This window comes from Micromys minutus, assembly GCF_963924665.1.
Source record: "Micromys minutus genome assembly, chromosome: 8".
Taxonomy (NCBI): Eukaryota; Metazoa; Chordata; class Mammalia; order Rodentia; family Muridae; genus Micromys; species Micromys minutus.
The window spans coordinates 68,463,452-68,477,952 of NC_137977.1; the positions used below are offsets into that span (position 1 = coordinate 68,463,452).

At 42.0% G+C, this 14,501-nt stretch overlaps 1 protein-coding gene across 1 annotated transcript in view; it reads right to left on the minus strand.

Annotated features, from left to right (window-relative positions):
* Positions 1–14,501, minus strand: part of LOC308423435 (uncharacterized protein C18orf63) — a gene marked incomplete at both ends in the record, with an annotated part of 56,167 nt that overhangs the window by 23,244 nt on the left and 18,422 nt on the right. The window contains 3 exons of the mRNA XM_080920126.1: positions 8,697–8,880; positions 10,253–10,338; positions 10,446–10,542. Coding sequence (XP_080776252.1) covers positions 8,697–8,880; positions 10,253–10,338; positions 10,446–10,542 — 367 coding nt within the window. The remainder of the gene's footprint in view (positions 1–8,696; positions 8,881–10,252; positions 10,339–10,445; positions 10,543–14,501) is intronic.

The window sequence follows — 14,501 nt, forward strand, 5'->3', positions numbered from 1 at the left end:
GATGTACCTTGATTGACCTTTAGTTTCTAGCACTTACATATAATATATACAATATAAACTTTGTATAGTGATAAAATTATATAAACTAAAAGTTTTACAAATATATATGGTGGCCACTATTAAGGTAACTGTTAAAAGGGATTTGAGACGTCTACCATGTATCTGGGCTAGTGCTTGCATTCTTACTGAGGGGGGTCCTTCTGTTGCATCCAGACATCTGGACTGTGCAGCCCTTAGCTGCACGGGTGGATCATGAAGGAAGCAGAGAAATTAGCAGCTAAAGCGAGTTCCCACAGCTGTGGCCAGTCCTGCCAAGAGACCACTGCTCTTTGTGGTGACAAAAACAGGCTCCACAACCCCTCAGAGCTCTCTAAAGACAGCTGATCATTTGCAAAGTTTAATTAGCAGGAGTGCTTAGCCTGGCTAGGTTTGCTTTAGTTGTGGAAAATTTCAAGAACACTTAAGAGAAAATGAGTTGTAAGTGAAGTGCAAAATGGATGTTTGAAACAAATATCAGATAAAATGTTATTTTGTCTTAAGTTAAGCATGTAGAATGTACTTCAATCACAGGCACTATTAAAGTGCATTTTCACAAAGCCCAATGTCATTGCCATACCCACCAGAACGAATGACAATTCTTTAATATCACCAAACACGGGCCACGCCCTATCTCTCATTTATCTCAAAGATTTATTTTTAAGGGTTTTGTCAAGTTAATAAGCAGGACCATTTCAGATCATGTGGTCATTATATATGCTAATCTACTTTACTATGCAGCATGAATAATGGCTGTCCTTTGCTAGAAACAGGAGCACTTGCCGAGGAAGACAGTCTCCATTTTGGATTTGAGCAGTTGCTTCCTGTGTTATGTCATTTAAAGCTAACATATTCTTCCAGCTTCCATATTTCTTATAAGCCAGGGCTCTGCCTTAAGTGAGATAGACGAGTGTGGCACCATGCACAGACCTGGCTTTAATAAACAGTGAAAATCTGGTTTGTTCTTCTGCTTCATCTTCTAGTTCGTCTTCTCAGTTTCCCTCCATTTTACAGCACTGCCTCTTAATATTAGTATAGGAAGATTGTGACCCCTTGTTACTTTATCTCCAGATGTTGCAATCTCAGGGAGTGTGTGTGTGTGTGTGTGTGTGTGTGTGTGTGTGGTGTGTTGCTAAGCCTTAGCATATCTCTTTTTGTTCTCAACCTTCCTAGAGAGGCACACTGATAGGTACCGGTGTTTCAGTGGTTACACAAAGGAGGAAGAGTCTGTCCTGATTTTCCATTTTGCACCTCACTTTTTCTTAAGTGTTCTTGAAATTTTCCACAACTAAAGCAAACCTAGCCAGGCTAAGCACTCCTGCTAATTAAACTTTGCAAATGATCAGCTGTCTTTAGAGAGCTCTGAGGGGTTGTGGAGCTTGTTTTTGTCACCACAAAGAGCAGTGGTCTCTTGGCAGGACTGGCCACAGCTTTGGGAACTCGCTTTGGCTGCTATTTTCTCTGCTTCCTTCATGATCCACCCGGGCAGCTAAGGGCTGCCTGACAAGGTATGCCCTGGACTCCACACTAGAGTGCTCCCACAGTCCAATCAGAGACAAGTCCTCTCACTTATAACTCATTTTCTTTGCCTCAGTCCTCTTTCAGCTGAGGACACTAAGATACAAGATCAAAGGTCTGCTCCAACTCCACAGTGCAGGGAATTCCCATCTAGACAGCCTGTTCAAAGCCAGAGATCTTGGTCAGCAACCGAAGACTCGTTTTTTTCTTTTCTTTTTTCTGTTATTGGGCTAAGAATCTGTCTGGGCTACAGTTTTAGGTCAGAAATGTATTTAACTTTATACTGGATATGATACATGTGCTCTGTGCTGTGGGCCTCTTTGTAACATCAAGGAAGCAATTCTTACGCACAGCAATCAGCACCGAGAATTAAACGAGATGGTGTACATAAAAGCAGCTGGCACACAAAACCAGACAACATTGAAGATTCTTATTGCCAATAACCGTGTGAAGACAAGGATTTTAGTTAAGTGCTTTTATACAGTCATGAAGCACAAAGAATATAGCAAACTGTCCGGATTTACTATGAACAGATATGGACTTAAAATGTGAAGTATGAACTAAGTAGTCAATTCAAATGCATGATGTATCTATTCAGCAACTATTCCCTAGGTTGGAGTTGACAAGCAACCTAACTTTAAAATATATTATGCCACCTGGATATGGTGGCACATGGCTCTAAGTAATCCCAGTGCTTGGGAGGCAGGTAGATCTCTGTGAGTTCAAGGTCAGCCTAGTCTGCATAGTGAGTTCCAGGACAGCCAAAGCTGAGACTGTGCTCAACAGAAAGCCACACAACAGTTATACCTATCTAAAACTCCAGACTACGGCACAGTAATATCAAATGAGGCATTTGTCCTGGCACTCTCTCTGCAGGAACAACTTGAAAAGTTTTGCATTTCAGTGGGGTGGTCCTAACCAAGATTACAATCCAGAGGCTGACTAGTGCAGATGACATGGATGTGATCAGACTGGAAAAGTGGCATCAGCTGGGGCTATGGAGACACTTCAGTGGTTAAGAGCAACCCCTGTTCCTGCAGAGGACCCAGGTTCATCCCTGCACTCACATGTCAGTTCCTGCACTCACATGTCAGTTCCTGCACTCACATGTCAGTTCCTGCACTCACATGTCAGTCAGTTCCTGCACTCACATGTCAGTTCCTGCACTCACATGTCAGCTCCTGCACTCACATGTCAGCTCCTGCACTCACATGTCAGCTCCTGCACTCACATGTCAGTCAGTTCCTGCACTCACATGTCAGTTCCTGCACTCACATGTCAGTTCCTGCACTCACATGTCAGTTCCTGCACTCACATGTCAGCTCCTGCACTCACATGTCAGTGAGTTCCTGCACTCACACGTCAGTCAGTTTCTACACTCACATGTCAGCTCCTACACTCACATGTCAGCTCCTGCACTCACATGTCAGTTCCTGCACTCACACATAAGTCAGTTCCTGCACTCACATGTCAGCTCCTGCACTCACATGTCAGTTCCTGCACTCACATGTCAGTTCCTGCACTCACATGTCAGTCAGTTCCTGCACTCACATGTCAGTTCCTGCACTCACATGTCAGCTCCTGCACTCACATGTCAGCTCCTGCACTCACACGTCAGTCAGTTTCTACACTCACATGTCAGCTCCTACACTCACATGTCAGCTCCTGCACTCACATGTCAGTTCCTGCACTCACACGTCAGTCAGTTCCTGCACTCACATGTCAGCTCCTGCACTCACATGTCAGTTCCTGCACTCACATGTCAGCTCCTGCACTCACATGTCAGTTCCTGCACTCACATGTCAGCTCCTGCACTCACATGTCAGTCAGTTTCTGCACTCACTTGTCAGTCAGTTCCTGCACTCACACGTCAGTCAGTTTCTACACTCACATGTCAGCTCCTGCACTCACATGTCAGTTCCTGCACTCACATGTCAGTTCCTGCACTCACATGTCAGTTTCTGCACTCACATGTCAGTCAGCTCCTGCACTCACATGTCAGTTCCTGCACTCACATGTCAGTTCCTACACTCACATGTCAGTCAGTTCCTGCACTCACACGTCAGTCAGTTTCTACACTCACATGTCAGCTCCTACACTCACATGTCAGCTCCTGCACTCACATGTCAGCTCCTACACTCACATGTCAGCTCCTGCACTCACATGTCAGCTCCTGCAATCACATGTCAGCTCCTGCACTCATATGTCAGCTCCTGCACTCACATGTCAGTCAGTTCCTGCACTCACATGTCAGTCAGTTCCTGCACTCACATGTCAGTTCCTGCACTCACATGTCAGCTCCTGCACTCACATGTCAGTTCCTGCACTCACATGTCAGTTCCTGCACTCACATGTCAGTTCCTTCACTCACATGTCAGTTCCTGCACTCACATGTCAGTTCCTGCACTCACATGTCAGTCAGCTCCTGCACTCACATGTCAGTTCCTGCACTCACATGTCAGTTCCTGCACTCACATGTCAGTTCCTGCACTCACATGTCAGCTCCTGTACTCACATGTCAGTTCCTGCACTCACATGTCAGCTCCTGCACTCACATGTCAGCTCCTGCACTCACATGTCAGTTCCTGCACTCACATGTCAGCTCCTGCACTCACATGTCAGTCAGTTCCTGCACTCACATGTCAGTTCCTGCACTCACATGTCAGTTCCTGCACTCACATGTCAGCTCCTGCACTCACACGTTAGTCAGTTTCTACACTCACATGTCAGCTCCTACACTCACATGTCAGCTCCTGCACTCACATGTCAGTCAGTTCCTGCACTCACATGTCAGTCAGTTCCTGCACTCACATGTCAGTTCCTGCACTCACATGTCAGTTCCTGCACTCACATGTCAGTTCCTGCACTCACATGTCAGCTCCTGCACTCACATGTCAGTTCCTGCACTCACATGTCAGTTACTGCACTCACATGTCAGTCAGCTCCTGCACTCACATGTCAGTTCCTGCACTCACATGTCAGTTCCTGTACTCACATGTCAGTTCCTGCACTCACATATCAGCTCCTGTACTCACATGTCAGTTCCTGCACTCACATGTCAGCTCCTGCACTCACATGTCAGCTCCTGCACTCACATGTCAGTTCCTGCACTCACATGTCAGCTCCTGCACTCACATGTCAGCTCCTGCACTCACATGTCAGTTCCTGCACTCACATGTCAGCTCCTGCACTCACATGTCAGTCAGTTCCTGCACTCACACGTCAGTCAGTTTCTACACTCACATGTCAGCTCCTGCACTCACATGTCAGTTTCTGCACTCACATGTCAGTTTCTGCACTCACATGTCAGTTCCTACACTCACATGTCAGTTCCTGCACTCACAGCCAGCTCTCATCCACCAGCACCCATCGTGTATGTGTACATGGTGTACAATTATGTAGGCAAAACACACATGCACAGAAACTAAATATTAACACACTTTTAAAACCAAAGATACTGCTGGCTCTGGTAAATTGGAACCGAGGACGAATGGAAGCAGTGGAAATGGCTTGGGCTGTGGTACTTGGCCACAGAGCTCAGCACAGGAAGGTCTAATTGGCAGGGCAGAAGGAGCCATGGTCATCAGAAAGCAGCTCAAGTGAAAACAGCTGACCCATAGCATAGTCACAGAGAGACTGTAGCCATGTGAGTGATCTCTGCCGTGCTCTTGGCTCCTGGTGGATTTCCAAATACAGTTTCCCGTGTTGGTACGTCATAGAGCACATGGAGTCCTCAGTAACAGAGAGGCACTCTGCATAGCACAGCGTTATACATCAGCTATGCTCCAGGACAGAAGGCAATCAGAATCCACAACACAGGGAGACACAGGAGCTTTTCCAAAGTTCTCACCGACTCATGGGGTCTGAAGGAAAGACAATGTTATCCTGATGCGCTAAAATCCAGCAGCCCCACAGAGATTCTTATCACTTAAGATAACAAGATGAGCAACCTATAATGTATACTGTCAAGTTCAAGTCATCAGGAATACAAGCAATTCCAAATTCTCTGTTTTTCTGTTGTTCTTGGTGGTAGTGGTGGTGGTGTGTTTGTGTGTGTGCACATGCATGCACATGTGTGTGTGTGTGTGTGTGTGTGTGTGTGTGTGTGTGTGTGTGCAGGTGCTTATAGCAGCTAGAGGCATTGAGTCCCTAAAAATGTGCTCTTTTAACTGCTGATGCATCTCTTCATCCCTAAGAAAATTACTCTTAAAAAGCAAAGGGTTCAAAAGAGCAAGTAGTGGAAATCTGAAAATATCTTGAAGTAAAAGAAAAATAATAGTTTAAGAAACCATTCATGACATTAAAACTATCAAATGGGAAATATAAATAAATATAAATAAATATAATAAGTACAGAAACTATGTAATGTTATTGAGATATTTTAAACTATATTTCGATACAGAAGAGATGGGAAAGTTCATAGATGAAAAGATCTCAGTAAATCTGTGGTTACATGTATGCACATGTATCTGAGAGTAGGCATAAGCTGACACTGAAATGGGATGTGTACAGACAGTCGTGGATCAGGGAGAGCTAAGATGCTGCTGGACTTGTGCTTCAGGCCCATAATCCCAGCCGCTCAGAAGGCTGAAGTGGGAGGATCAAGGGCAACCTGCACAGCCTAGAGAGACTGGTGGAGGGCTGAAGATAGAGATCGGTGGCAGAGAGCTTGCCTACTATGTCTGGGGTCCTAGGTTCAACCACCAGACACCTCTCACACACACACAAATTGCTAAGATGCTTCACTAGATTTAAACATCCTTTAAAAATTAATGCTCATAAAGTATTAGTTGCTATAAATGTAAAGCTTAAAAATAACTATATTTCTGCAAGTATATATTCTACAAGAATAAACAAGTAAGCCAGGGATAGATGACAGCTCAGAGACCCATACTGGTGTTTGTAGTGAAAGAAAGGTGTTACTGTAGGATACCAAGGGGAAAAATGCTCTTTTCAGAATCACTGGTTGGAAAAATAGATATATAATTAACAAAAAAAAAATCGGATTGCCACATCACACTACATACAAAATAAATTCCAGCTGGATGTTTGAATGACATCATAGAAAAAACATACACAATTCTGGAATGCACAGGCATTTTTAAAGTGAAACAAAAACATAGCTATCATAAATACCCTGGTAATTTAGACTATAAATTAAAACTGCTATTACAAACCGCCAGTAAGAGAAAGAAAGCGTATGGAGGGAGACAATGCTCTACACAGCTGATAAACAGCTTAAACCTGGCATATTGTCAGAATACCTATAAATGAAAAGTGGTAGACATCCCTTCAAAGCAGATGTCCAATAACCAATATACAGAAGTCAAGTCCATGAACACTGAAAGCACATGATATGAGCATGTCTGCCAACATTGCCGAGGTAGATTTCAATACCACATATGAACAGGGGCAAAGAGCAACAGCAAGAGGTTCAGAAGAGGATGCAACCACTTTGGGGGGTAGCCTGTCATGTGCCCTAAACTTGGCATACAATACTGATTCTACAGTTATGGGATTCATGTACACAAGCCTAGAGGATGTGCACTGGAATGTTCACTACATTATTATTATTATTATTATTATTATTATTATTATTATTATTATTATTATTATTATTATTATTATTATTATTATTATTATTATTATTGCTGTCAATCAACAGAATTCTGGATGAGTAAACCAACTATGGCATAGTCATGTAACCACATGGAAATGGAAGTGCAGGACAACAGCATAGTGAGTTGACAGCGTGGATGGATGTCACAAACACTCTTCTAAAGCAGAGTCAGACAGAAACACAAACAAAGTGCTTTCATTTGTGAGACTGGGCATAACTCAAACCTAGTTTCTAATGCTGCACACTTAGTAAAGACCAAGAACACTCCCCAGGACATGCCATGTTACCTTTCTGAACACAGTTCTGTTATAGTGGGAAGGGTGAGGGTGGGGTGCTGATTGGATCACACAGATAATCAATCAGCACGGTGTATGTGTTGACACAGGGGTTTGTGTCTGGCTTACTGCATCTTGTCCTGCCGTGTTTGGTTGATATCAGTGGGAAGTCTACACTTCTCTCAAGGGAAACGGAAGAGGAGTGGATCGGGGTTGCTTGGGGTGTATTATATAAGACCACCACCACCACTACCACCACCACTATCACCACCACTATCACCACCACCACTACCACCACCACTACCACCACCACCACTACCACCACCACTATCACCACCACTATCACCACCACCACCACCACTACCACCACCACTATCACCACCACTATCACCACGACCACTACCACCACCACCACCACCACTATCACCACCACTATCACCACGACCACTACCACCACCACTACCACCACCACTATCACCACCACCACTACCACCACCACTACCACCACCACTATCACCACCACCACTACCACCACCACTACCACCACCACTATCACCACCACTACCACCACCACCACTACCACCACCACCACCACTACCACCACCACCACTACCACCACCACTACCACCACCACTACCACCACCACCACCAAAGCCAGATTCTACCCCTAAACATTTCCAGTCAAGGCAACAGTAAAAATTCAGAATCTGATTCAAGTTGTGACTTCTTTCCCTTTTCTGCTAAATCTGGCGTGCAGCAAAAAACCCAAACTTTTCATTTCTCCATCTGCACAGAGTCAGATATGATCTTTTACTGAAGTCAGTCTAGAGGTAACTGGTGACTGCTTTTTTCCTGCCTCAGGTTTCAGAGAAGCCCTCTGCTGACTCCACCTACTGGGCAGCAGGCACCCAACTGCTGCTGCTCAGGCCTGCCCCTATAGTTCATCTGTCCAGATGAACACTTAACAGATCTCTTTTAACCTCCAATAACCCAGATCATATCTAGATATGTATGGAACAGCAGAACCTACTGTGTTCTGCTTGAAATATAGTAAGATATCATGGCAGGGCAAACAGTTGAGTGCCTACACATGAAATACAATAATATCGCATGGCAGGGCAAACAGTTGAGTACCAGTAACAACAACACCTATGAGATGCTGGACTGTGAAGGGTTCTCGAGAATTTGAGAGAGCCAAGAAAGGTGTGATTAGTGTGCCAAACTGGTTGAGATGAAGGGTGCCTTACCTGCAGATGTGGTCTGGTTAGCTCCTGTGTGTAATAGCATGGCTTATATGTCATCTTTACAGGAAACCCACATAAATGTGGCAGTTTTGATTTTAAATCTGAAAGAAAGCTTTTCAGCACACCATCCAAATCTACTCTTGGGAAGAACTGAATGGGCTGACTTCTGATGCAGCAGAGAGGGTACCTGAGCACAGTTAAAGAACAACGTGACGTTTTCTGTCTACAAGATGCAGCAATTCTCATTTTTAGAAAGGTGGTAATGTTGACAAGACAGTTTCTGTTCTTTTGCTATATTCTACAGATGCCAAAGCTAAAAGGCTTTTCTTCTATTTTAACTTTATTAGCATGTGCGTGCGTGCATATGTGTGTGTGTGTGTGTGTGTGTGTGATGTAGTAGGCTCTGATATGGCACAATCAAGGTGAACCACTGTGTCCTCGTTATGCAAATGGAACTGTAATAGAGTAGATTCCAAAGCTCCAGAAAAGATCTGAAATGAAGGTGCCATCATAGCACAAAAAGATCACTAATTATTTTCTAACTTCAAAAGCTACAGACACCTGGGATAGTGAAAGGAAGACGCTGGCAAGTGTCTACTGTAGGCTCAATGTGGATTATCTGGGTTCGAAAAGAGCTCAGGGAAAACACTATGGCTCTTTTGTTTCTAAATCCCAGGCTGCCACAGTGGTGAAAGCCATGCTAAGAAGGGTTTAAGAGCTCCACTCATATCTTTTGTGTTCTGTTTCTGTGTGTATTTTAAAGCAATATTAAGAAAGTCATTTTCCTAAAGCAATGCAGTCTGTTTTAAGTGCAAGTCAAATCTAAAAAGGAAGAGCTCAGAAACTTTTAATTTAACCCTTTCAATAACATCCAAAGAACACTAGGGGGAGCCCTTGGCTAAGGAGAATCACATGCTTGGTTTCTTACATTTTATTTTGAAATACATATGTGCATTCATATATATTTTGAATTTTCTCTTCTTGTCTAAGCTTTTGCAATAGTCTTTAAAGAAAAGTCCTTATAGCCTGGGATGGTGGTAATTCTAGCACTGAGAAAGCTGAGGCAGGAGGATGACTAGTTCAAGGATAGCTAAAGTTACATAACAAGACCTTATCTCAACCTCCTTCCTGACACCAACATTGTTTCAACTTAAAAACAACTAAGCTATGATGTGTCTTTATTGAAAGATGAGAAGGCCAGAACGCAGCTCAGCTGTAGAGTGAAGGCCTATCTTGCAGCAAGTGCTGGATTCAATCCTATCCTTGGCATAAACTGGACATGTGGTCTATGCCTATAATAACAGCACTTGAAAGATACAGATGAGAACATCATATACTGAGAATAGTCTGGGATACCTAATGAGTTCCTCGGCAGCCTAGGCTGTATGAGACCTGTGTCCAAAACAAAAACACCCAAAAGAAACAGCCACAAGAATTCTTATAACCATACCCTCTAAGCTAAACTAAAAACAACTGTGCTCCATTAAATAATGACAGCATGGGGCATGGCCAAGGTCTGTCTCCTAAGGCATCTGCCATCACTAGTGTGCAAAGGATACGTGAAGGTCCTTCTGTTAGCCATTTTGAAGTAGATGTTGCAGTATATTTTCATATCTCCACAGTCTTCTGGAAGTTTATAGCCATACTATAAATTAAGCACACATGTAAATCATTTTGGAGGAGGCTATTCTTAGGTTACATAGCAAGAAAAGAGACCACATGAATTTAGTGTGACACATATTTGCTTCCTACCAGGTCATCCCAGTGCCTCTGGAAATCTTCGAAGGAACGAAAGGGACAGTCAGGGGGTGCAGTATGAAGAATATTTATTATCTGCCCCATTTTCATACTAGGAAAAATGAGAATTGATACATCATGTCAATGTTCAATGTTCAATGTTACTTGAGAAACTGTGATTTAGAAAGTATTCCAAAAGACCTAGCAAATAAGTTACTATCCAAATATAAACAGCAAACTAATCACTTGTGCCTAATTCAAAACACAGCTACATTAAACTTTTTATCTTAACTATGTAAATTTTAAGATATCTTTAGCATGCTTTGAAGTACAAACAGACTGGACTCCCTTAGCCAAAGTAACATATACACTACTTCACATATGTACATGTTTGTGGTGAAAATACTTCAAATCTATTTGTAGAGATTTTCAAGAAGTCTTTGACACGAAGTATAGTGTGTTGTACAATGGATGTTTTTAACCTATTCCTCATGTCTAAGATTGTCATTAATAAGCATCTCTCTAGTCTTATCCAAATCTCCAGCCTACCTTTTGTAACTGCAATTATGCTGCTTTTAAAAGTTCAACTTGATAGACGCTACATATAAAATCACATGAATTTATCTGTCTAGTTTATTTTACTTAATATCATTTGTTGCAGGCTTATGATCCCTATTGTCACACATGACAGGATTGCTCTCTTTGTTAAGGCTGAATCTTGCTACATTGTTATATAAGCCACATCTTTTCCAATTCCACCTAGAGGGACACTTAGGGTGTATTCACATTTCAGCCACTGTGACTGGTGCTGCAATGAATATGAGAGTACAGTAACATCTGACATATTGATTTTATTTCCTTTGGATAATATAGGTATTATTAGGATTAATGATCATATGGTAATATATCTTTGCAATTCCTTTTGCCATTGTGAGAAATTTCTATCGTTCTATATATTTGTACTATTTACATTCTTATGAGCAGCATGCTGTCATTCCCTTTACATACTTATATTATTCTTTAATTTTTTAAATTTAAAGATTTTATACCTAACTTCATTGCATTCCCATCCTTTCTACCCTATCTCTGCTCCTCTCTCAAACCCTAACCCTCCCTGAAATGATCTCTTCTATATTTGTTATATATGTGTATGTATGTGTGTCTAATGAATATATCACCTACTGAATCTAATTAATACTGTACTTATTTGCATATGTTTATTGCTGATGCCTTGGGACTGGAGACTTGTTCCTAAAAAACAAAATGACATCAAAGATTGCTTCTCCCTCTCTCAGCAGGCATTGACTGCCTATAGCCTTTCATATAGAGATGGGATCTTATGAAATTTTCTTCCAGTTCACATTTATGTGTTGACTGGTGTGGTCCTTGCAGGTTTTGTACAGGCAACCATGTTGAGAGTTCATGGGTGCAAGGTCACTGTCCAGAAGAAGTTCCAGTCCTCTGTTTCTAAAACTCTTTCCACCCAAATCTCCACGATGTTCCTTGAGCCCTGCAGGTGTGGTGTTACAGATTTCCCTTTGGGGTCAGGGACACAGTCACTAGCTCTTTGTATTTGGATGGGATTATGGATCTAATAGTCTCTGGTGCAAAAAGAAGCTTCTTTTATAAGGTGTGAGAGCCGAACTTAAATCTCTGAGCATAAGAATGAGTATGTGGGAGACAATTAGAATCTATTACTACCTTAACAGTATGGGTCCCTTCCAGCTATAGATTCTTGGGTAAATTTACAGTACCAGGCAGGAGTTACCTCAAATTGAATAGCTCCAGTTCTAATTAGACATTCCTTAGATGTCTTCAGGATAGGAGTGCCACTATTTCACTGATATCTCGCAAATCCTGATATTATTGTGGTTCTCAGGCTTTACAGTTGGGTAGGTACTAACTTTTCTCCTTAGGTTGTCTGGTATAGCACCTTCTAGCACACGGCAACTAGCTTCAGGGAGTTGTCATGCAGCCAAGAGCAATAAACTCCCAGTGAAGTAGCCCCTGCTACTTGAGTTTTTGTGAAATAGTCTAAGTCTCCTAAAGGGAGAATTATACTGCTCTGTGGGGTAACTACATCAATACATATTCTTCATCTACACACACACACACACACACACACACACACACACACACACACACACACACACACACACACATTTCCTCATCACTTCCTGGTTAAAATCCCCACCCTCTGTTCCCCTTTCATAGTACCGATGTGCTGTCATCCTCTATACTGCTTTTCCTCCCTCTTCCAATGGTCTTTTCCTACTTTATAGGCTCCTGTGGTTATTCCAAGTTATACACTGAAATCTGTAGATTCAGATGTAGGACTCACAAATAAGAGCATAGGCTGTCTTTTTTGGGTCTGAGTTATCTCACTCAATATATTTTTTTTTTAGTTCCATTGATTTACCTGAATGCTTCATGGTTTAGTTTTCCTTTATAGCTGAATAGAATTCCACTGTGGATATATACCACATCTTCACTATGAGTTCATCACTTGATGAACATTTAGGTTGCTTCTGCTCCATCTTGTGAAAAAAGTAGTAATGAACACATCTGTGCAAGCATCTCTGTATCAGATATCAAGTCCTTTCGGTACATATCAAGGAGTAGTATAGCTGGGTCATGCAGTAGTTGTGTGTGTGTGTGTGTGTGTGTGTGTTCTCTACACTAATTTCCGTACCATAGTGGCTGCATCGATCTGTAATCCTACCCAACAGTGAATGAGGGTTCCTTTTTTCTAATATCCTCAGTAACATTTACCAACAGTTGTTTATTTAATCTTAGCCATCCTAACTGGGGCAAAATGAAATCTTAGTTTAAGTTGCACTCCCTGTTTGCTAATAAATGTCTTAGCAAATGTTGTTTTTCTTGGAGAATTTCTGCTATAATCCTGTAGGTTATCTGTCCATTGCTGTGGTAAAATATCATGACAGTCACAGAGTTGAGTCCTTCATGGTGAGGATATGGCAGCAAGTGGCAGGCACAGCAGCAGGAGCAGGAAGCTGACTGTGTTTTCAAACACAAAGCAGAGATAGTGAAGTGGAAAGTGTAGTGAGCTTAGACTCTCAAAGCCCACCCCTGCTAACATACATACTTTCTTCTGCCACACTGCATCCCTCCCCAAATAGCATCCCCAACTGAGGACTAAATATCCAAGTGCTTAAGCCTGTGGGGGAAGATTCTCGTTGGCCACTACATTAAACCACTTCAGATTTATAGCACCCCTTTGACTGGGTTGTTTTTCTTTATTCTTCACCTTTTTAAGTTCTTTGCACATCTGAGGCACTAGCCCTCTGCTGGATGTAAAGATAGCTGTAAAGATTCATTCCTGTTTTGTAGATTTCCTCTGTGCTTAATTATTTACTTAACTACACATATACTTTTCATTTTATAGGTTCCCGTCTGTCAATTGTTAGGACTAATTCCTGGGCCATTGGAGCCCTAGTAAAGATGTCCTTTCCTACACCTGCATCCTGTAGGGTTCAGTCTGTTTTCTTCCAGCAATTTCTGATTCCTAATTTCTCATTGAAGTCTTTGATCTATTTGAAGTTAATTTTGTGCATGATAATAGAAATGATCTAGAATCTTTCTTCTACAAGTGTACATCCAGTTTCCTCAGCACTGTTTGTGGAAGATGCTGATTTCCTTTAATGTGTATTTTTGGCATCTTGGTCACATATCAGGTGGCTCTCTCTATGCACATGAGCTGGGGTCTTCTAGTCCATTCCATTGATGTACATTTCTATATTTGTGCCAATACCATACTGTTTATATTGCTATCAGTGTATAACTTTAAGTCCTTCATGGTAATCCCTCCAGAATTGTTTTTTTAAATATAGGATTGCTGTCATTATCCATGGCTTTTTGTGTTTTCATATGAAATTCAGAGTTTTTGTGTCTGTATGCCATTTAAGTTTAATTGAGAGTGCACTGAATCTATAAACTGCAGGTATGATCAGTTTCATAGAACTGATTCTACTGATCCATGAGTCTGAGAGCTCTGTCCATTCTCTAGTGATTTCCTCCCTTTATTTATTAAGAAATTAACTTTTTTTTTTC